This window comes from Loxodonta africana, chromosome 17, assembly GCF_030014295.1.
Source record: "Loxodonta africana isolate mLoxAfr1 chromosome 17, mLoxAfr1.hap2, whole genome shotgun sequence".
In the NCBI taxonomy this organism is placed as follows: Eukaryota; Metazoa; Chordata; class Mammalia; order Proboscidea; family Elephantidae; genus Loxodonta; species Loxodonta africana.
In genome coordinates this window covers 78161170-78183046 of record NC_087358.1, presented here as the reverse complement: position 1 = coordinate 78183046, position 21877 = coordinate 78161170, and the positions used below count along the sequence as shown (strand labels likewise).

At 40.9% G+C, this 21877-nt stretch overlaps 1 protein-coding gene across 1 annotated transcript in view; it reads left to right on the top strand.

Moving 5' to 3' along the window:
- The window catches only part of FREM2 (FRAS1 related extracellular matrix 2), a 282364-nt gene that overhangs the window by 230059 nt on the left and 30428 nt on the right, over positions 1–21877 (top strand). Inside the window, exons 15-16 of the mRNA XM_023551368.2 lie at positions 2484–2615; positions 4995–5326. Coding sequence (XP_023407136.2) covers positions 2484–2615; positions 4995–5326 — 464 coding nt within the window. The remainder of the gene's footprint in view (positions 1–2483; positions 2616–4994; positions 5327–21877) is intronic.

The following is a 21877-nucleotide window of genomic DNA, read 5'->3' as shown; positions in this document are numbered from 1 at the left end:
ACCACCAGCCTTTCTATTAGTAGCTGAATACTTAACTATTTGAGCCACTAAGAATTCCTATCATTTTCTACATACCAAAAAAACCTGTTGCTGTTGAGTCAATTCTGACTCATAGTGACCGTATACGACAGAGTAGAACTGCCCCATAAAGTTTCCAAGGAGCAGCTGGTGGGTTCTAACTTCTGACTCTTTGATTAGCAGCTGTAGCTCTTAACCACTGCACTGCCAGGGCTCCGCGTGTATTGTATACCCACTCCAAACCAAACCCACTGCCGCCGAGTCAATTCTGACTCATAGCAACCCTATAGGACAGAGTAGAACTGCCCTATAGAGTTTCCAAGGAGTACCTGGTGGATTGGAGCTGCCGACCTCTTAGTTGGCAGCCCTAGCACTTAACCACTGTGCTACCAGGGTTTCCGTATATTCTATGTAAGTACTTAAAAAAATGAACGTCCATTTTACAAAAATATTCATAAGAAAACAAATATCTGTGCATCAACATTCTTGAGCACCTGTTTTATGCCAGACACAGTACTCTACGCTGGCAGCAATGAAGAAAAATAAGGTGAGATCCCTGCTCTCAAGGAATTTGTGGTCAAGTTAAAGACACAGCCAAGTTTTAGCGTGGACAGGATGCAGAAATGCAAAAATAGGAGGGGCTACTTCTGCCTTGAGTAGATCAGAAAAGGCTTCATCACAGAGATGATGCCAGAGCCAAATCTTGAAAATGGCAGAAAAGTACACATGAGCAACGTCTCATGGAATTATGAAAGAGCACTGGATATTCTAGAAACTACAAGCAGAGAAACTGGGAAGCATGTGAAAGAGAGATGACACAGGATGGTATGCAAGGTGATTCCTGTGCCATGCCAAAGCTGGCTGCTGGATAAGGAGGCATTGGCTGGGGCAGGAGGGAAAGGACAGTCCCGGGAGAGAGGTTTGTAAGAGCATGCTGCCTTTATTGTTACCAGGGAAGTGGTGCTCAGGGTTGAGCCAAAGTTCCATTAAACCAGCTGCCATCGAGTCGTTACTGACTCAGGGCGACCCTATGTGTGTCACAGGGTCCAGAGGGTTTTCAGTGGCTGATTTTTCAGAAGTAGATCTCCAGGCCTTTTTCCCAAAGCACCTCTGGGTAGACTCAAACCACCAACTTTTCAGTTAGTAGCCAAGCGCATTAACTGTTTTTACCGCCCAGGGAGGGTACACTGAGGATGGAGAATATGATATGGCTAGAGACAACCCTGAAAAGATGAGAAACCCACTTTTTACACTAACTCTTTTCTCTGCAGTAGAATTTTTAAATTAGATTTTAAAAACGAGATTCTACTTTTAAAATTCTATTTCTAAGACTTGTATACAGCGGTTCAGAAGTATATTTGTTGCAAAAAGGAAGGTCATATGTATTATGTCCCATGGTTATATGTTCAGGGTCAAATATGCATTGATATCATGTATACCAATATGCCCTTCTATTAGGATGAAAATATGTGGTGTTTAAGGTTCCCTTAACACTATGGTATTTTGTTGATACAAAAAAAATAAATAAAACCTTAAAATGAGTCTCCCTTTTATTAAACAGACAACCAGAGAGGGGAGCTGCCTCTGGTTTGTTATCATTCTAATAAATATCTGTCTATTTCCTCTGTTTTGGGCAAATATAAAAGAAATTATATATTGCTTAAGTCTCTTGAAATTATAATCTAGCATCTTGGCCCCATCCGTAAGGTTAAAATTGAAGCATCCCAATTCTCTTAAAGCAAACACTGGCGGAAGCTTTTCATGGCAGAATTCTTGAGGGTCAGTGAGAGACAGAGGTCGACAGATAAAATGTGTCCTAATTTATAATAAACATACTGTAAGAAATTATATAAAACCAAAAACCAAACCCACTGCCATCGAGTCAATTCTGACTCATAGCGACCCTATAGGACAGAGTAGAACTGCCCCATAGAGTTATTATATAGTAAGTAGAAAACTGTATGCATTTTGCTCTCAGATTCTAGGAAGACTTTTATTTTCTGTTTTAAGAGTGAGTGCATTTTTAGTTTTATTGACTTATAAATAATGTATATTTTATAGCATATATTCTAGGATAAAAAGTTGAGTTCGCTTAATTGAACTACACTTACTTTTTTCCTGTTGGCTTTCAATAATCTTTACTATGCCTATTAACATTTTACATTGAAATGATTTTATGAGTATGACCATAACCTATAATAACGTAGAATAACCAATATGTATTAAATCACGTTAAGCAGTAACTATCCTTTCTCAAACTCTATAAAATATCTACAATGTTACGAAGGGGACACTGCAGCGTCTGCTGTGCAGGGTCTTCTGCATCCCATAATGGACCTTCTCAGCAATGCCCTGAGTCATCAGAGAACATTACACTACATAGAAAAATAATGGTACCTGTTCTTAAAATACTCTTTAGGTGTCTGTGATCTTCTTTTACCATAAGTATTTTTACTTTCATCAAGGTCTTTGCCAGCCCCGAGTGCCAGGGGTAGTGGGGGCAGAGCCGTTCTCAGCTAAATTGCGCTACACGGGCCCTGAGGACCCCGACCACACAAACTTCATCAAGCTCACCGTCACGATGCCACACACTGATGGTAGGTGACCTGGGTAAGCAGTCCATGGAAGCGTGTGGGCTGCCCATTACCTGTTTATTTTACTTCATACTCTAAATAATCTAGCATGCAATAAGTGTTCATTTTGCAGCTGTGCTTCAAGTCCTTTTGCTTCTTCCAAGTGTTTCTGCTTTCTTTCTACCCAGTTCTTTAAAGTTGGACAATTAAAAAAAAACAGTTGCCATCGAGTTAACTCTGACTCATGGTGACCCCATGTGTATCAGAGTAGAACTGTGATCCATAAGGTTTTCAATGGCAGATTTTTCGGAAGTAGATCGCTAGGCCTTCTATCCAAGGTACCTCTGGGTGGACTTGGACCACCAGCCTTTCAGTTAGAAGCCAAGCGCACTAACCACTTGCATCCCTGAAAATTTAAGTGTTCTATAAAATTAGGTAAATTTCTTAGATGCCCAAACACCACAAAACACAGCTTGGCTAATATGTTAACTTTTATGAAGCAGCAGCACAGATATGTCTTTAAAACTCGTGGAACTTAGACTTGCAGTAAAGCGTTTTGGTATCTGAACGCTTACCTTCAGGATGTAATTTGCTATTTCATAGATGGAGTTTTTTAAGTCTCTCTAAATATTTAATGCAATAACTAAGATATCTTCTCGGTGTTAAAATAAAACCAGAATGAAACTAGTATATCATATTTTGCATTCACTTTCTCTAGGTGGGGACCTGTAACCAGATATATGAGTCAGTAACTGTGTCTACATTTTTTTATGAACAATTCCCCATGTTCACAAGACGTTTTCAAGTTCTGTTCCACTCAATTCACTTTATACTTGAAGTTAATTGTTCACATGAATCTAACACTTAATATATGAGGTACATTTTATGTGGCTGAGAGAAGTGAAAAGTCAGGCAACAGTCAGAATTACAAGGCGGAATCCACCTCCCTTAGATCAAGGATATTGAGCCTGCTTTGCCTGCTTATTAACCAAAACAACCAAACCAGTTGCTGTTGAGTCAATTTTGATTCATGGTAACCCCATGTGTGTCAGAGTAGAAATGTGCTCAGTAGGATTTTAAATGGCTGATTTTGGGGGGAAGTAGATAGCCAGGCCTTTCTTCTTAGATGCCTTTGAGTGGACTCAAAGCATCAACCTTCCAGTAGTAGTCGAGCCCTTAACCATTTGCACCACCCAAGGACTCCTTGCCTGCTTATGACAAATCCAAACACATACTGGTGGGAGCTGGGGTGGACAGGAAGCTGTAGCCCCTTTTTTTACAGCGTAATGACAGTCCCATGTCTAACCAACCTCTCTTCATGTGTCTAGGCCAGTGTAGAAGAGTAACTCAGAGCTAGAAAGGGCTGAGGCAGCCCCATGAGGGGAAAGGAGGTCTGTAACAGGGTCTTTCCTAAAGACCAGTTCTGAATGCCACTCCTAAGCTTAACTTTGCATCTTCGGAAACGTCCTGTAGCCACAGCTCCACCAGAAGTGTGGTGGAGGCTGGCCAGTTCTTCGATGACACTAGAGTACTGCTATGGCAGAATCTGAAAGGGAGAGGTGGGAAGGCTCAGAGAGAAGGGCTCCTTCCCAGCACTTCTGCCACATTGCCTGTGCCAGGGGCCAGCAAGCATGGTCTGTGGGCCAGATCTGGCCACTGCCTGTGTTTTTATGGCCTATAATGTAAAAGAAGAGTATTTTGTGAAATATGAAAATTATATGAAATTCAAATCCATCATCCATAATAAAGTTTTGTTTCACACAGCTATGCTCATTCATTTACATATTGTTTATGGCCTCTTTCATCCTACAATGGCAGATTGAGTTGCTCCAACAGAGAAAAGACATTTGTTTTGTGGGTCTATAAGTATGTCCTGGTTTGAAATTAAAAATGAGAAAATAGTAAAATATTTATATACTTATTTAAAAATAGCAATAATGAATCTATTAGATGTAAACATGAAAAACATATTTTAAAGAAAAATAACTATAAATTGTAACAAAAAATTAGTGATAATAATGGCATTGCTTTGCATTTTTTTAAATATATTTAATGTCTGGCTTAATATAATCTGGTATTCTACCAGGTTCTCATTTCTAACTCTGTGTCGAATGTATTCAGTGTATCACAGCTTGTACCTCTGGAAAGCTCCACTGTACAATCACGAGAGCATATGGGTGGGCAAGTCAAATAGCTTAGTATTATTATTAATGTAGTTTTAATGTCACAGCTCTCCTGAAAGATTCTCGGGGAACCCCAGAGGTCCTGAGACATCACCCTTGAGAGTCACTGTGCATGTACAGTATTTTATGGAACTTACCTTCTTAAGAGATTAAGAAATTATAAAGCATCCAAAGACTTTGCTTTTCATAGAATAGTAACGATGACACCAATATCCTGTAGGCATGCTCCCGGTGATCTCCACCCGAGAGCTCTCCAACTTTGAGCTGACCCTCAGCCCAGATGGCACAAGAGTTGGGAACCATAAGTGCTCCAACCTCCTGGATTACACTGAAGTGAAGACTCACCATGGCTTCTTGACTGACGCCACGAAAAACCCAGAAATCATTGGAGAGCTGTATCCCTATCAGTACAGCTCATCAATCAGAGGCTCCAGTACCTTACGCTTCTACCGAAACCTGAACCTCGAGGCCTGTCTTTGGGAATTTGTCAGCTACTATGACATGTCAGAACTCCTCACCGAGTGTGGAGGCACCATTGGGACAGACGGACAGGTGAGGATTTTCAGGGCCTCAGCTTTGGGGTCCTCTGTCACTGGGTAAGCCAGATGATTTTGTTCCATTACACAGGTTCACATTCAATCTAGTTGGCTATCTTGGTGATAGGTCATTAGCTAGTTGACCTCCAGTTAGATAACTGGCATACATAGTATGAAAATCGTGTCTATCTCTGTAGTGAAAGGACACTATATAGTCATTGCCTTAAGCTTCAGATCTACTTACAAATCTGTATTATAAAAATCCAAATACTGGTTTTTTTTCAAACTGTACATTTTCATTTTTTGTGTACCTGCATAAGAAAACAGTTTCCTTTGAGTCAAATTCTGACTCATGGCAACCCCATGTGTGTCAGGGTAGAACTGTGCTCCATAGGGTTTTCAGTGGCTGATTTTTTAGATTACCAGACTTTTGTTGTGAGGTGCCTGTGTATGAACTGGAATCTCTAACCTTTTGGTTAGGAGCCAGGTTTGTTAACCATTAGTACCATTGAGGGACTCTATGGCAACCATAAACCACCTAAAAAGAACATTTTAATTCTGAGGGTAAGTCTAGTGTTTATCCCTCCTTACTGTTTTTATTCTTTCTTTACCTTCCATCTTTCCCTCTTTCTATCCCCCGTTTCTTTCTACTTTTCCCCTTTTCCTCCTTCTTTCTGTCACACCTCCATCATTAACAAAGTCAAAGGCATTCTCACTAAAAGCTGATCATTATTTTTACTCTACAACTACTGACCCTTCTTCAGAGTACACAGACACTTGCACATAAAATACGCAAACATAAAAATCCTTCTCTCTTTCATCGTCATCAAGAACCAAGTTGTTGTTAAAATGGTGTTAAGGGAGAACGTCTCCATCAGCAGTTGTAATAGGGAGTCTAAAGTATGAGGGTGTAGTTTAGAATGCTAATGAGCATTTGAACTGAAAACAATGCTCTGTTCTACCTATACAGAACGGAGAGCTAAGTGGGCTTATATATTAGAATGTTGTGTGTACTCAAAATATTTCAGGTCTTAAGATTTAGCCATGGGAGACCAGTTTTACCTATGCTGTCTTTCTAAGGTATTGAACCATAAAACAAGTAATACCAAGAAAAAAAGGAAGTGATGCTTTGCTAGCAATTTATCCCACAGCAAAGCTGTGAAACTTGACAAATTCAGCCACTGTTAATGTTGAATGGGCAGCCATATATTATGTCTGGGATATTGGACTCAAAGTAAATAAGGTACCATCTTAGTTATCTAGTGTGGCTATAATAGAACTACCATAAATGGTTGGCTTTAAGAAACGGAAATTTGTTTAGGAGGCTAGAAGTCCAAATTCAGGATACCAGCTCTAGGAGAAAGCTTTATGTCTCTGTTGACTCTAGAGAAAAGTTCTTGATTCTTTGAACTTCTGCTCCTGGGCAGTCTTCTTGTGGCTTGGTGTCTTAGGCTGAGTTCTCTAGAAGAAAAAAACCTGAAGCTTATGTATAAAAATATGCATAGAGAGAGATTTATTTTAAGGAAATTGCTCATGTAGTTGTGGAGGCTGGTAAGTTTTAAATCCACAAGTCAGGCTTCAAACTGGAGGCTTCTCCTAACTCATGTGGTTGCAGGTAATGACAAACCCAAAATTGGCAGATTAGATGGCAGGCTGCTGGCTCACGGGGCTTCGGGAGCTGTTGAATTCCAAAATCTGCAGGTCAGATGGCAGGCTGCTGGCTCACATCCCAAGAACTGGAGATCAGAGGATGACGAGTCAGATGCAGGATCGAGAGAGTGCAAGCTTTGCCACAACATTCATGTATATTGGATGCAGACCACACCCCCAAGGAAACTCCCCTTTCAACTGATTGGCTGCTCACATCAGATCACAAAAGAGAGAATGATTACATAACATCTGCCATACCATTGAGAATAATGGCCTAGCGAAGTTGACTCATAAAAGTAACCATCACAGTCCAGCCCTTGTCAACTTGGAAGTTGTATACATCTACTTAAACCATATAAAACCTCTCAATAAAGACAATTTTAAAGTTATAAATGCACCTAAGATGATACAACTAATATGCATACAGCCGAAAACACACTAGCCCTGTTTACATCTTATATTTTATAATAAGTAATGAAATAAAAGAGGGAAGAGAACAAAGACATTTGCCATATATGTGTGTGTGTGCACGCGCACATGCACAAATACTTATAATAAACCAAGGAAGAAATACTAAAAACGATTACAGTCTTTGTTCTGCAACTGGTCACGTGGTCATCGCTGGTATCTAGAACTGCCTTCTTCCACCAACCGTTCTGTATAGATCCCTTTGCCCTCAGCAAGCACCTTAGCTGGTTGAGATTCTTTGTGTGGCGACTCAAACCTTCATTCCGGAAGGGTCTGTGTTATTAGTAGTCATGTCGGAATTGGGTTGTTGTAGTTTCCCATTGACAGTAATCACAGGCCATGGTAGTGCTAAGAGACATCCTATCCCAGTTATCTAGTGCTGCTATAACAGAAATACCACAAATGGATGGCTTTAACAAAGAGAAATGTATTATCTCACAGCCTAGTAGGCTAGAAGTCCAAATTCAGGGCATCAGCTCCAGGGGAAGGCTTTCTCCCTATGTTGGCTCTGGAGGAAGGTCCTTGTCGTCAATCTTCCCCTGGACTGGGAGCTTCTCAGTGCAGGAACCTCAGGTCCAAATACACACTCTGCTTCTGGAACTGCTTTCTTGGTTGTATGAGGTCCCCCTGTCTCTCTGCTCACTTCTCCTTTTTACATCTCAAAAGAGATTGGCTCAAGGCATAATCCAGTCTTGTAGATTGAGTCTTGCCTCATTAACATAACTGCCACTAATCCCATCCAATCAACTTTATAGAGATAGCATTTACAACACATAGGAAAATCACATCAAATCACAAAATGGTGGACAATCACACAATACCAGGAATCGTGGTCTAGCCAAATTGATACACATATTTTTGGGGGGCACAATTCAATCCAGGATGCATTCTAAGGCATCTCCTGTATTCCACATAAACTCTTCTTTATCTCCATTATGTAATATCCAATGTCCCCTTGGTAGTCAGGATCAATCATGCCAGCCAATACGGTAATGCTCTTCTTTGCCTGTTGCTCTAGAGGCATGAAGAGTCCGAAGTGTCCAGGTGGCATTCTTAACTTCCAGTTCAACAGAATCAGTATTGTGTCTCCTGTTAGGAGCAGTCTTCCCTTTGGAATGAAGACCTCTAGACCAGCAGAGCATAGGGTCACAGGGAGAAAAAAAAAAAGGTTTTTTTTTTTTTTTAGCAAAAATTGTGTGAGTGGGTCACTAGAGGTAATAGTGAGTGGTGCCACTCCCATTTCCACCTGGACCCATGAATCCTGGCTCTGGGATAAGTAGCACCATATATTGGACACTGGTTTAGAGCATGTACAGCCTCCTGGGGAACATTGCTCCAACCCTGCAAGGTTTTGCCACCAAGCTGACACCATAATTGTGTCTTTAGAAGGCCATTCCATTGTTCTGTCAAGACAGCTGCCTCAGGATGATGGGGAACTTGGTAAGACCAGTAAATTACATGAACATGAGTCCATATCAATAAACTCAGACTAATCCAACTTTACATTCCTTGTACCATTATCTCACACCCTTAATAGCCATTCCCCCACGTATTCTCCAGGTTTCTGTTCATACATATTAGAAAAGTCAAGCAGTTCTTTTGGACTGTAGCATATCTTCTTCTGGGTCACATTTTGTACTTCACATTTTGGGGCTTGCTGGAACTTAAGTCTAGTTATAGGTCTAGAAGCAAAACTGGGTGGTAAAGGTAGGTCCTGGGGACACTCAGCAATGTCTTATAAGGCATCTGCCTCAGGCTCCGATATCTCAGTCAAAGTCTGTTCAAGCACAGCTGGGTTAATCTCATCAGATGGGGGTGGAAGGGATAATGATTTTATTCTGAACAGTGGCTTAGCAGACAGAGATGGAGTTATCCATTCAGATGGGTGTAAGAGAGCTGGTTCTGTTCGCAGGAGTGATTCAATAGAACTTAGGGGCTTAATGTTCCCAGCTTCCTGATATCTGCCTGTATGGCCCCATCCCAAGTTTCAGGATGGCATTTCTTCCCAATCAATGCCCTTACTTTAGCTTCAGATACCATTTAAGGTTGGGAATTCAATTAGAATTATAATTCAGCTACTCTTATGATAAGACTCTTGGTTTTGTTTTCAGCAATGTCAGCTCTGTAACTGTAAGGAATAAGGTTTTCTTTCAGTACACAAGTGGCAACTTTCAGATCTGGTATGCAGTGCTTGAGCTGTGACTCTGAAGTTTTGAGATTATCCCTTTCTTTCACAACTTTGTCTAGGGAAAATAGGACCAACCAACCAGTTTCCTTATAATTCTCATTCCACCAAAATTGTAAAAAAGTGTAAAATGTGTAATCACCCAGAACCTCATCTCTCCCAAATATTAAATGATCAGGTCATGGTGATATTTTACGTATTTCTATTGCCACCTCATGCCATGGATTAACAGCATCCTCTTAACTACTGGAGACAGAGTCACCAGAACCTTTAAGACTGGACACACTTGAGAAACAATTCAGAAAACTCATCCTTATGATTTTGTTCCTCTAGAACCACTCTTGGTACCAAATGTCTTAGGCTAGGTTCTCTAGAGGAACAAAACCAGTGAAACATATACAGAGAGAGAGAGAGATTTATTTCAAGGCAATAGCTCACATAGTTATGGAGGCTGGCAAGTCCTAAATCCATGGGTCAGGCGTCAGGCTGGAGGCTTCTCCTGGCTCATGTAGTTGTAGGGGCTGATGAACCCACAATTAGCAGGTCAGGCGGCAGGCTGCTGCCTCATGTCCCAAGAACTAGAGGTGAGAGGGTGACAAGATGGATGCAGGATAAAGAGCGGGCAAGCTTTGCCACAACATTCATATATATTGGATGTGGGCCACACCCCCAAGGAAATTTCCCTTTCAACTGATTGGCTGCTCACATCAGATCGCAAAATGGAAGATCATTACATAATATCTGCTAAATCACTGAGAATCACGGCCTAGCCAACTTGACACGTAATCTAAACCATCGCAGTTGATGTCTGTCTTCCCCCATCTCTCCTTCTTTAATCTGTTCCTTTTATATCACAAAAGAGATTAACTCAAGACACACCCTATACCAATCCTGCCTAATTAACATAACAAAGATAACCCATTCCCATATGGGATTATAAATACAGACATAGAGGTTAGGATTTACAACACATATTTTGGGGGGACATAGTTCAACCCATTAATAGGCATTATCTTAACCACTTCTTTCAAAAGCAACAGCATTCTGTAACTTGTGTAGATTCGTAAAAATCCCAAATAAAAATACCAACAGAAAGACCGTGCAAAATGGTAGAAAGAGCCTGGTTTTTAAATAAGGCAAATGCGGACCCAAGTTTGGCTCAGACATTTTCTAGTTATTTGACCTTGGCTAAGTTATTTAAGCCCTGATAAAGGTTAGTTCATAGCTTGGTTGCGCAATAGTTAAAGGCTATGGCTGCAAACCAAAAGGACAGCAGTTCAAATCCACCAACTGCTCCTTGGAAACCCTATGGGGCAGTTCTACTCTGTCCTGTAGGGTTGCTGAGTCGGAATTGACTGGAAAGTTTTTTGATTTTAAGAGTTAGTTCTTCAATTCCATCTTCCCCAATCTGTCTTTGCTCCTGAAAAGAAACATGAAAGAAAAAAAAAAAAATCTTACCACAGAATAAAAATAAAGATTCATATAGCAAATCCACCTCAGACTTTCCCTTTACAGATTAAATATCTCTAGTTCCTTTAGCTCTTCCTCACCAACCTGTTTTCAATCCATTGTTAAATTCTTTGTTTCCTTTCTGATTGTTCTTCTCGAAAAGTCCTACTTAAATCACTGGATCTGTTGGCATAAACTTTTTTAATATGGTGATAATATTACATTGTAGTTCTGGTTCTGTCTTCTCAAAATCACTTCTTCATACTGTAGTCTCTGTGCGTCCCATCTAGTGTGTGGTCTGTTTTCATCCTGGAGAATGTTTTCTGTCTCCTGTGCAGCACTTCTCCATCTTTCATACGTGTGACCTAGACTGTCTTCTCTAGTGAAAAGCCTGCAAGTGTCCTGCTTAAGCTTTATCCTGTTATATCTCCCAGGTCTCCAGTGAATCATGGTCATTTGGAATGCAAATCCCATCCTCTGTTGTGTCAATCCCTCAGACCCAATCTCCGCTAAACTGACTATATATGCTGCTAGGTTTGTTCCGTTTTTTTTTTTCCAGTTCCTCTCTTTAATTTTTTAAGCTCAGCCTTATTTTTTCTTCCTATGACCACGGCCAAAGTGTCTAGCCCATGAGGTGAAAACTGGCAACTACAGATTCCAGTCACGTTTCTCCTGCTCAAAAGCCTGCTGTTAACATAATACTACGAGTAAGAGATCATACAATATGAAATTGTCTCACCATCCAATTCTTAGCCAGGTTATGCTACCTTCTTAATGGGATAACTGGCTTATTGTATGAGATTCTTCTGAAAGGATGAATTGCTTTTGCATTGTTGCAAATAAATTTAACAGTGTAACTGTGATGATCAGCATCAGAGAGATGATAGGGTTGAGTGTAAATCATTGAGATTTCAAATTCTTGTTATAAAATTCTGGAAGCCTAAGCATAAACCAAATGGTAATACAATCTCATAAAGCATGATGTTTACTCTCTTAGAGTGATGCTCAGAAACGGCCTTCTCATTGTCCCCTGCTTTCTTCCTTGGACTTAAACTTTTACTTCTCCCCTAGCTTTTGATATTCTCTTATACAGAGAGAGAGTGAGAGAAATACAAATTGAAGTAGAAGAAATCTAACCTTTTGGGACATTTCCCTAAGTTATGGGATCTAAGAAAGAAGAAGAGAAAATGTGTAATGATGCACTTATAAAATCAATAATGAAAATAATAATAGTAAAAGCTAATATTTATTTAATATTTACTATAAGCCTGCAAGGAAACCCTGGTGGTGTAGTGGTTAAGTGCTACGGCTGCTAACCAAAAGGTCAGTAGTTCGAATCTACCATGCGCTCCTTGGAAACTCTATGGGGCAGTTCTATTCTATCCTATATGGTTGCTATGAGTTGGAATCAACTCGATGGCAACAGGTTTGGATGTGCCTGCAAATCTTCTAAGTACTTTACATATTTCCAGTCATTCTATCCTCACAACAACCCCATGATACAATTAATATTGTCCTCTTTTTTACTATTGAGGAAACTGAAGCAAAGAGAATTAAAATAACTTGCCCAAGTCCGTATACCTCGTAAGCCTATACTCTTAACCGCGTCGTAATACTTGTCTGGGCATTTAATTGAATAGGTAAATGTATGAAATGGATATAGTCTCAGACGCAAATTGCCAGAAAAGCGAATAGGCTTTTCCCTCTGTTCCTGGTCCCACCAAGGCTACCCAGCAGCTATCATGAAAATGTGTACCAGGTTCCATCCACAGTCACTTTCGGGAAAAAAAAAATGCAAATCCACATCCTGACAGCAGTCTACAGCTTCACCTGAGTACAGGCAGATCAGTTTCAAATACAAACATATTTCAGGAGACAGCGCCTGAAGGAAAGCAAACTAAACACCTGGTAAATACTTTAGAATTTCATGAGAATATTGTGAACTTTTATATTTCTTCATTTAGGGTGGGAAAATGGGCAAAAATAAAGATGAACCACCAGCACGGGACAAAGTGCTTGGGAGCAGCTCCCTGGTTTTCTTGTCCACCCTATTAGCAGCCCGCTCAAGAAGCCCAAGTCTGTGTGTCTCTGACAGTCCCACATAGCCTCCACCACGCAGCCAGGAGATGTTACTTTCCCTAGTCTAGTCCTTTACTGTTGTTGCTGTCGTTGTTGTTAGCTGCTGTCAAGTAGGCCCTGACTCATGGTGACCCCATGCACAACGAAATGAAATGCTGCCCAGTCCTGCACCATTTCCATGATTGGTTACAGATTTGACCATTGTGATCCACAAGGTTTTCACTGGCTGGTTTTCAGAAGTAGAACTCCAGGCCTTTCTTCCTAGTCCGTCTTAGTCGGGAAGCTCTGCTGAAACCTGTTCAGCATCATAGCAACACTCAAGCCTCCACTGACAGATGGTTGGTGACTACGCATGATGTGCAGACTGGGAATTGAATCAGGGTCTCACACATGGACGGAGAGAATTCTACCACTGAAACTCCAGTTCCTCCTTAGTCCTTTTCTTACCCTGTTACCCATTGCCATCGAGTTGATTCCGACTCATACCGACTCTATAGGACAGAGTAGAACTGCCCCATAGAGTTTCCAAGGAGCGCCTGCTGGATTCGAACTACTGACCTTTTGGTTAGCAGCAGAGCTTTTTAGCGTCTGCACCACCAGGGCTCCTCGTCCTTTACTAGACCTGGCATATTAAGTTCAAGGAAGTCACTATGCAAACAAATATTACTAGCTGCTAATTGCTTTTGTCTGGAAATACATGATGGAGAACTGATATTTTTTTCTTTATGTGTTGAAGTCATTGCTGCTAAATATTGCCAAGTCCCTGCATTTTTCTTTGTGATTGAAAAGCTGCTTTGAACATATCCTGAAAGCGTTGTCTGCCTTCTCCAACTTCCCAATTCAGATTATTGAATTTACAAGAAAAACTCGCCCAACTGAAGGAACCACATGAAACTTCCAGGATAGTGGCCTCCTAACAGCGAGGAGCCTATTGCCATCAAGTCGATTTGATTCTGACTTAAGTTGTTGTTGTTAGGTGCTGTGAAGTCGGTTCCGACTCATAGCAACCAGAAACCCTGTGCATAACAGAATGAAACACTGCCCAGTCCTGAGCCATCCTTAAAATCATTGTTATGCTTGAGCTCATTGTTGCAGCCACTATGTCAGTCCACCTCATTGAGGGTCTTCCTCTTTTCCACTGACCCTGTACTTTGCCAAGCATGATGTCCTTCTCCAGGGACTGATCCCTCCTGACAACATGTCCAAAGTATGTAAGACACAGTCTCGTTATCCTTGCTTATAAGGAGCATTCTGGTTGTACTTCTACTAAGACAGATTTGTTCATTCTTTTGGCAGTCCATGGTATATTCAATGTTTTTCGCCAGCCCCACAATTCAAAGGCATCAGCTCTTCATCAGTCTTCCTTATTCATTGTCCAGCTTTCACATGCATATGATGTGATTGAAAATACCATGGCTTGGGTCAGGCGCACCTTAGTCTTCAGTCTTCAAGATGACGTCTTTGCCCTTTAAAACTTTAAAGAAGTCCTTTGCAGCAGATGTACCCAATGCAATGTGACTTTTGATTTCTTGACTGCTGCTTCCATGGGTGTTGATTGTGGATCCAAGTAAAATGAAATCCTTGACAACTTCAGTCTTTTCTCCGTTTATCATGATGTTGTTCATTGGTCCAGTTGTGAGGATTTTTCTTTCCTTTATGTTGATGTGCAATCCATACTGAAGACTCTGGTCTTTGATCTTCATTAGTAAGTTCTTCAAGTCCTCTTCACTTCCAGCAAGCAAGGTTGTGTCACCTGCATAACACAGGTTGTTAATGAGTCTTCCTCCAATCCTGATGCCCTGTTCTTTATATAGCCCAGCTTCTTGCATTATTTGCTCAGCATACAGATTGAATAGGTATAGTGAAAGAATACAACCCTGACGCACACCTTTCCTGACTTTAAACCAATCAGTATCCCCTCGTCCTGTCCGAACAACTGCCTCTTGATCTATGTAAAGGTTCCTCATGAGCACACTTAAGTGTTCTGGAATTCCCATTCTTCGTGATGTTATCCATAGTTTGTTATGATCCACACAGTCGAATGCCTTTGCATAGTCAATAAAACACAGGTAAACATCCTCCTGGTATTCTCTGCTTTCAGCCAGGATTTATCTGACACCAGCAATGACATCCCTGGTTCCATGTCCTCTTCTGAAACCGGCCTGAATGGCAGTTCCCTGTCGATATACTGCTGCAGCTGTTTTTGAATGATCTTCAGCAAAATTTTGCTTGTGTGTGGTATTAATGATATTGTTCTATAATTTCCACATTCGTTTGGATCACCTTTCTTGGGAATAAGCATAAATATGGATCTCTTCCAGTCAGTTGGCCAGGAAGCTGTTTTCCATATTTCTTGGCATAGACGAGTGAGCACCTCCAGCGCTGCATCTGTTTGTTGAAACATCTCAATTGATATTCCATCGATTACTAGAGCCTTGTTTTTTGCCAACGCCTTCAGAGCAGCTTGGGCTTCTTCCTTCAGTACCATCAGTTCCTGATCATATGCCAGGAAATGGATGAACATTGACTAGTTCTTTTTGGTATAATGACTCTATTCCTTCCATCTTCTTTTGATGCTTCCTGGGTTGTTTAATATTTTTCCCATAGAATCCTTCGCTGTTGCAACTTGAGACTTGAATTTTTTCTTCAGTTCTTTCAGCTTGAGAAATGCCTAGCATGTTCTTCCCTTTTGGTTTTCCATCTCCAGCTCTTTGCACATGTCATTATGATACTTTACTTTGTCTTCTCGAGACACCCTTTGAAATCTTCTGTTCAGTTCTTTTACTTCATCAATTCTTCCTTTTGCTTTAGCTGCTCGATGTTCTAGAGCAAGTTCCAGAGTTTCCTCTGACATCTATCTTGGTCTTTTCTTTCTTTCCTGTCTTTTCAATGACCTCTTGCTTTCTTCATGGATGATGTCCTTGATGTCATTCCACAACTCATCTGGTCTTTGGCCACTAGTGTTCAATGCATCAAATCTGTTCTTCAGATGGTCTCTAAATTCAGGTGGGATATACTCAAGGTCATATTTTGGCTCTTGTGGACTTGCTCTGATTTTCTTCAGTTTCACCTTGAACTTGCATATGAGCAATCGATGGTCTGTTCCACTGTCGGCCCCTGGCTTGTTCTGACTGATGATATTGAGCGTTTCCATCGTCTCTTTCCACAGATGTAGTCAATTTGATTTCTATGTGTTCCATCTGGCGAGTTCCATGTGTATAGTTGCCATTTATGTTGGTGAAAGAAGATATTTGCAATGAAGAAGTTGTTGGTCTTGCAAAATTCTATCCTTCGCTCTCTGGCATTGTTTCTATCACCAAGGCCATATTTTCCAACTACTGATCCTTCTTCTTTGTTTCCAACTTTCACATTCCAATTGCCAGTAATTATCAATGCATCTTGAATGCATGTTCGATCAATTTCAGACTGTAGCAGCTGATAAAAATCCTCTATTTCTTCATCTTTGGCCCTAGTGGTTGGTGTGTAAATTTGAATCATAGTCATATTAACTGGTCTTCCTTGCAGGCATATGGATATTATGCTATCACTGATAGCATTGTACTTCAGGATAGATCTTGAATCATTCTTTTTGATGATGAATGCAACACCATTCCTCTTCAAGTTGTCACCCCCAGCGTAGTAGACTATATGATTGTCTGATTCAAAATGGCCAATACCAGATCATTTCAGCTCACTGATGCCTATTTATGCATTCCATTTCATTTTTGACAATTTCCAATTTTCCTAGAATCATACTTCATACATTCCAGGTTCCAATTATTAATGGATGTTTGCAGCTGTTTCTTCTCCTTTTGAGTTGTGCCACATCAGCAAATGAAGGTCCCAGAGGCTTTACTCCATCCATGTCATTAAGGTCGACTCTACTTTGAGGAGGCAGCTCTTTCCCAGTCATCTTTTGAGTGCCTTCCAACTTGGGGGGCTCATCTTCCAGCACTTTATCAGACAATGTTCCGCTGCTATTCATAAGGTTTTCACTGCCTGATGCTTTTCGGAGGTAGACTGCTGGGTCCTTCCTCCTAGTCTGTCTTAGTCTGGAAGCTCAACTGAAACCTGTCCTTCATGGGTGACCCTGCTGGTATCTGAATACCGGTGGCATAGCTTCCAGCGTCACAGTACGACAAACTGACAGACTCATGGGGGAATATACATACATATACACACATATATATATATACACATATGTAGAGAGATTTGCATCAAGGAAATGGATCATGTGGTTGTAGAGGCTGAAAAGTCCCAAGTCCATGGTTCAGGCATCAGGCTGGAGGCTTCTCCTGATTTGCATAGCTGCAGGGGATGAGGAACCAAGATCGGCATGTCAGGTGGCCCCCTGCTGGCTTTTGCTCTGCTGTGGATCCTGCATTTCACTTGTCATTATCTGACCTCCGGTTCTGACTTATAGCAACTCTGTAAGTTTTGTTAAATTTTATGTAGTTTGACCAAAGCTAGCTTCAGCTGATGTTAAGACTGTCTCAACTTTTGCATTTTAAGGAGCTGAAAGCCACCAACCTTTTCATTTGTACATTCATTCATTCAGCACATATTCACTGAATATCCATGCCGGGACCATGCCAGGTGCCTGATGACTCAAGACAGGGAACTTACACCTCCTCCAGAAGACAGATACAAGAGTCAAATCATCATTCTTATAAGAGTTGAGAATTTGACTCACAAAGAAAAAGAAACTCAATTTCCGTAATGATTTCAATTTTCTAAAATCATTTTTAATAGTTTCTGAAATATAAAAGCAGATAAATAACAGGAAAAGCAAAATAGATAGATAGGTAAATGATTATACTCCATCTTCTGTGGGGTATATATTTTGTAAATAAAATTTCAAGTTGTTTTGGTATACAATAAAAAAAGATTTTTATGAAAAATATCATTAAAGTTATACTGAGCTTTTAAAATTACCGCATTTTTTGGTTGTTTTTCTCTTAAAAGCAACTTTAAAAAATAAAGACTGCAGTTCATTTCACTTTCAATCAGCATGGCTATCTGTATTGCAAGGTCAGAATCTTAACTCTCTCACCTTGTTGGGTAAACAGCAACTGATGACATTGTTCAGTGAGCATGAGTAAGCTGCAGAAATGCAACCCTGGTTACAGTTTGCACTGAAAACATAAAACTGTAATGTACTTATGAGGAGAGGTTGTATGGTTTTCTGATAGTGGTCTGAGGGGTACTTCTGCCTCCTTCCTGTGTATTTGATTTGATTTAGAGGTGTGGAATACTGGGGTTAGACAAGGCTTTTAGGGTCATCTCTTTCCATTCCATTATTTTACACTTGAGGGCACGGAGTCACTCTCTTTCACATGCAAGCCACTCCAAAGTATTTTGCAAAAAAATAGCAAGAAGAATCAAAAATGTATAACTTTGTTGAAATATGTTGCTTCCTATTTCATCAAATTTACCAATTAATTTTTTTAATACTGTATTTTTTAAATGAAAGTAATCATAGCACTCTGGAAAGTTGGGAAACAAAAAAATGTTAAAAAAAGAAAAAGTCATGCCATTCATTTTCCCTTTACTGCACGCAGGTGCATTGTCTAGCCTCTTTTCACTATATATACAGATTTTAATAGTAGTGGTATCATATTATTTATACCATTTCATCTGCTGACTTTTTAACTTACTATGTTGTGGGCATTTTCCCATGACAAGGAAGGTTCTTCAGATAAATGACTTTGAATGATTGTATGATATTTCATTTTGTGGGTGTGCCTTTTAATTTGTTTAACCATTCTTCTATTGGTGACCATTTAGATTACTTCTAATTCTGTTGTTGTAAATATCCTGTAGGGTTGTCCTTAATTCTGAAGAATTTGTAGACCAATATTTATCCTCACCAGTGCTGGCCTTCAAATAAAATTCTAACAGCTTGTCTAAAAAGCTCTGGGTCAGTTTTCAGTCTTTGGAGTAAATCTAAAACCACATATCTCACATAAAGGTGGGGCCTGTAACCCGTTGCTGTCAAGTTGATTCTGACTCATAGTGATCCCATAAGATGGAGTATAACTACCCCATAGAGTTTCCAAGGAGCACCTGGTGGATTCAAACAGCGAACCTTTTGGTTAGCAGCCATAGCGCTTAACCACTATGCCACCAGTGTTTCCAAAGGTGAGGCAAATGCATGAATATCTTAGGCTGGGTTCTCAAGAGGAGCAAAACAAGTGAAACATATAAATATAAATATACAGAGAGAAATTATTTCAAGGAAATGGCTCACATACTTGTGGGGCTGGCAAGTTCCAAATGCATGGGTCAGGTGTCATGTGGTTGCAGGAGCTGACGAGCCCAACATCAGCAGGTCAGATGGCAAGCTGCTGGCTCATGGGGATGTGGGAGCTGGTGAATCCCAAACTCTGCAGGTCAGATAATAGGCTGCTGTCTCACAACCCAAGAACCGGAGGTCAGAGGATGATGAGTCAGATGAAGGATCGAGAGAAAGAGCTTTGCCAGAACATCCATATATATTGGGTGTAGGTTACAACCCCAAAGAAACTCCCCCTGCACCAGATCACAAAACAGAATTATTCTGTAAGACGAGAATCATGGCCTAGCCAAGATGACACATAGCATTAACCATCACAATTGTAAGATATTTTCAAATGATTGTTGTTTTCAATCTGTATGGTCTAATTGAAATACCTCGGGTATAAGTGTCTTCTGTGCTGTCCAGTATGGTAGCCACTAGGTGTATGCGCCTGTTGAGTAGTCGACACAGGGCCATTCAAAGCTGAGATGTGCTGGAGGTGGAGCCAAGATGGCAGAATAGACAGACACTTCCTGCGAGCCCTCTTTACAACAAAGACCTGAAAAAAACAAGTGAAATGAGTATATTTATCACAAGCTAGGAGCCCTGAACATCAAAGGCAAGCTTAGAAAATGAACTGAGGGGTTGAGGGTGGGGGGAGACGGTTCAGAAGCAGAGAGGAGTTAGTGGAACTGAATCGCAGGGAGCCCTCAGGCACCATTCCCAGGAGTGGCGGTGGTGGGCTGGTACTAGCGTTCAGCCGCAGTTTCCTCACAGAGAAGCAGCCAGCCACACAGCCTACTCACGCCTTTGGAACCAGATAAAAACGAGGCTCTCGGCAAAAGCTAAGTACTTGTGTATATATTACCGTGCTCCCTGCCCCCAACCTGGCTTCAGTGGCTGTTGATTTCCCTGGTCCTGATATAGGCCCTGTGAGTGCCTAGAGCCATCCTCCCAGCCTTGGAGAAGGAATAAATTCACAACTGGGGAAAAGACAATTTGCCAGCTCCACTAACTGGGGGAGCTCAGGACAGAAGCAGCACTCATCCAGGCATAAACGATCTGTAGACTTTGAGTACCTTTCCCCTCTGCATGGACTTGTGTGGGCCTATTTCAGGAGAATAGGTCCTTATTGGTAGACTCCAACTGTTGCAGCTGTGCAGCGGAGAAGTGGGTGTTTCATGTTTGACATTGCTTTGCCTGTTAAACAGGGCCCTCACCTACCCACATCAGGGGCCTAAGCACTAGTGGCTCAACTCAGGTCACGCAGCCACCAATGACAGGGGTCCGAGGATAACTGGTACCTCCCAGCCCTTACAACCAAAAACATTGAGTACCCATGGTCCATCTGCAGAACCCTCCCACCTGTATGCTCTAGGGAACAGGGAAATGCTTTCCTCACAGACATGTGGGTGACAATTCCCAGCCCCCTGCCTTGTTCAGAGTGTGGCCCCCTGCTGCAACCAGATACAGGTGCCTACACCAATCACTCCTGCCCGTCTAAGACTGTAGGACAGAGCCTGTACCACACACTTGATGATCAGCTACCTGGACACCTGAGCTGAATTCACACAAGAATAGTGAATGGACTACTACACCTGATAACAGCTCTAGCCACTTGGGTACAGGACTTCAGAGCTGCAAAGGCAAAAATAGTCAAGCTAGCTCACTCAAGCAACCCATGTGAGCATATCAAAACAAAACAAAGCAAGAGGCTACAACACAGTAAGCAAACATGAAACAAACTAATGCAATAACTTATAGATGGCTTGGAGACAACAGTCAACAACAAGTCACATAAAGAAACAGGCCGTGATCGCCTCAACAAGCTCTCAAAATAAAGAATCCAGGGATCTTCTAGATGAAAGTGCATTCCTGGAATTACCAGAGGCAGAATACAAAAGATTAATATACAGAACCCTTCAAGATATCAGGAAGGAAATGCGGCAATATGCAGAACAAGCCGAGGAACACACAGATAAAGCAATTGAAGAAATTAAAAAGATTATTCAGGAACATAATGAAAAGTTTAATACCCTGAAAAAATCCATAGACAGACAACAATCAGAAATTCAGAAGATTAACAATAAAATTACAGAAGTAAACAACTCAATAGAAAGTTAGAGAAGCAGATTTGAGCAAGTGCAAGGCAAAATTTCTGAACTTGAAGATAAAGCACTTGGCACTAATATATTTGAAGAAAAATCAGATAAAAGAACTTAAAAAAATGAAGAAACCTTACGAATCATGTGGGACTCTATCAAGAGAAATAACCTACAAGTGATTGGAGTACCAGAACAGGGAGGGATAACAGAAAATAGAGAAAGATTTATTGAAGATATGTTGGCAGAAAACTTCCCTGATATCTTGAAAGATGAGAAGATAGCTATCCAAGATGCTCATCGAACTCCACATAAGGTAGATGTCAAAAGAAAGTCACCAAGACATATTATTATCAA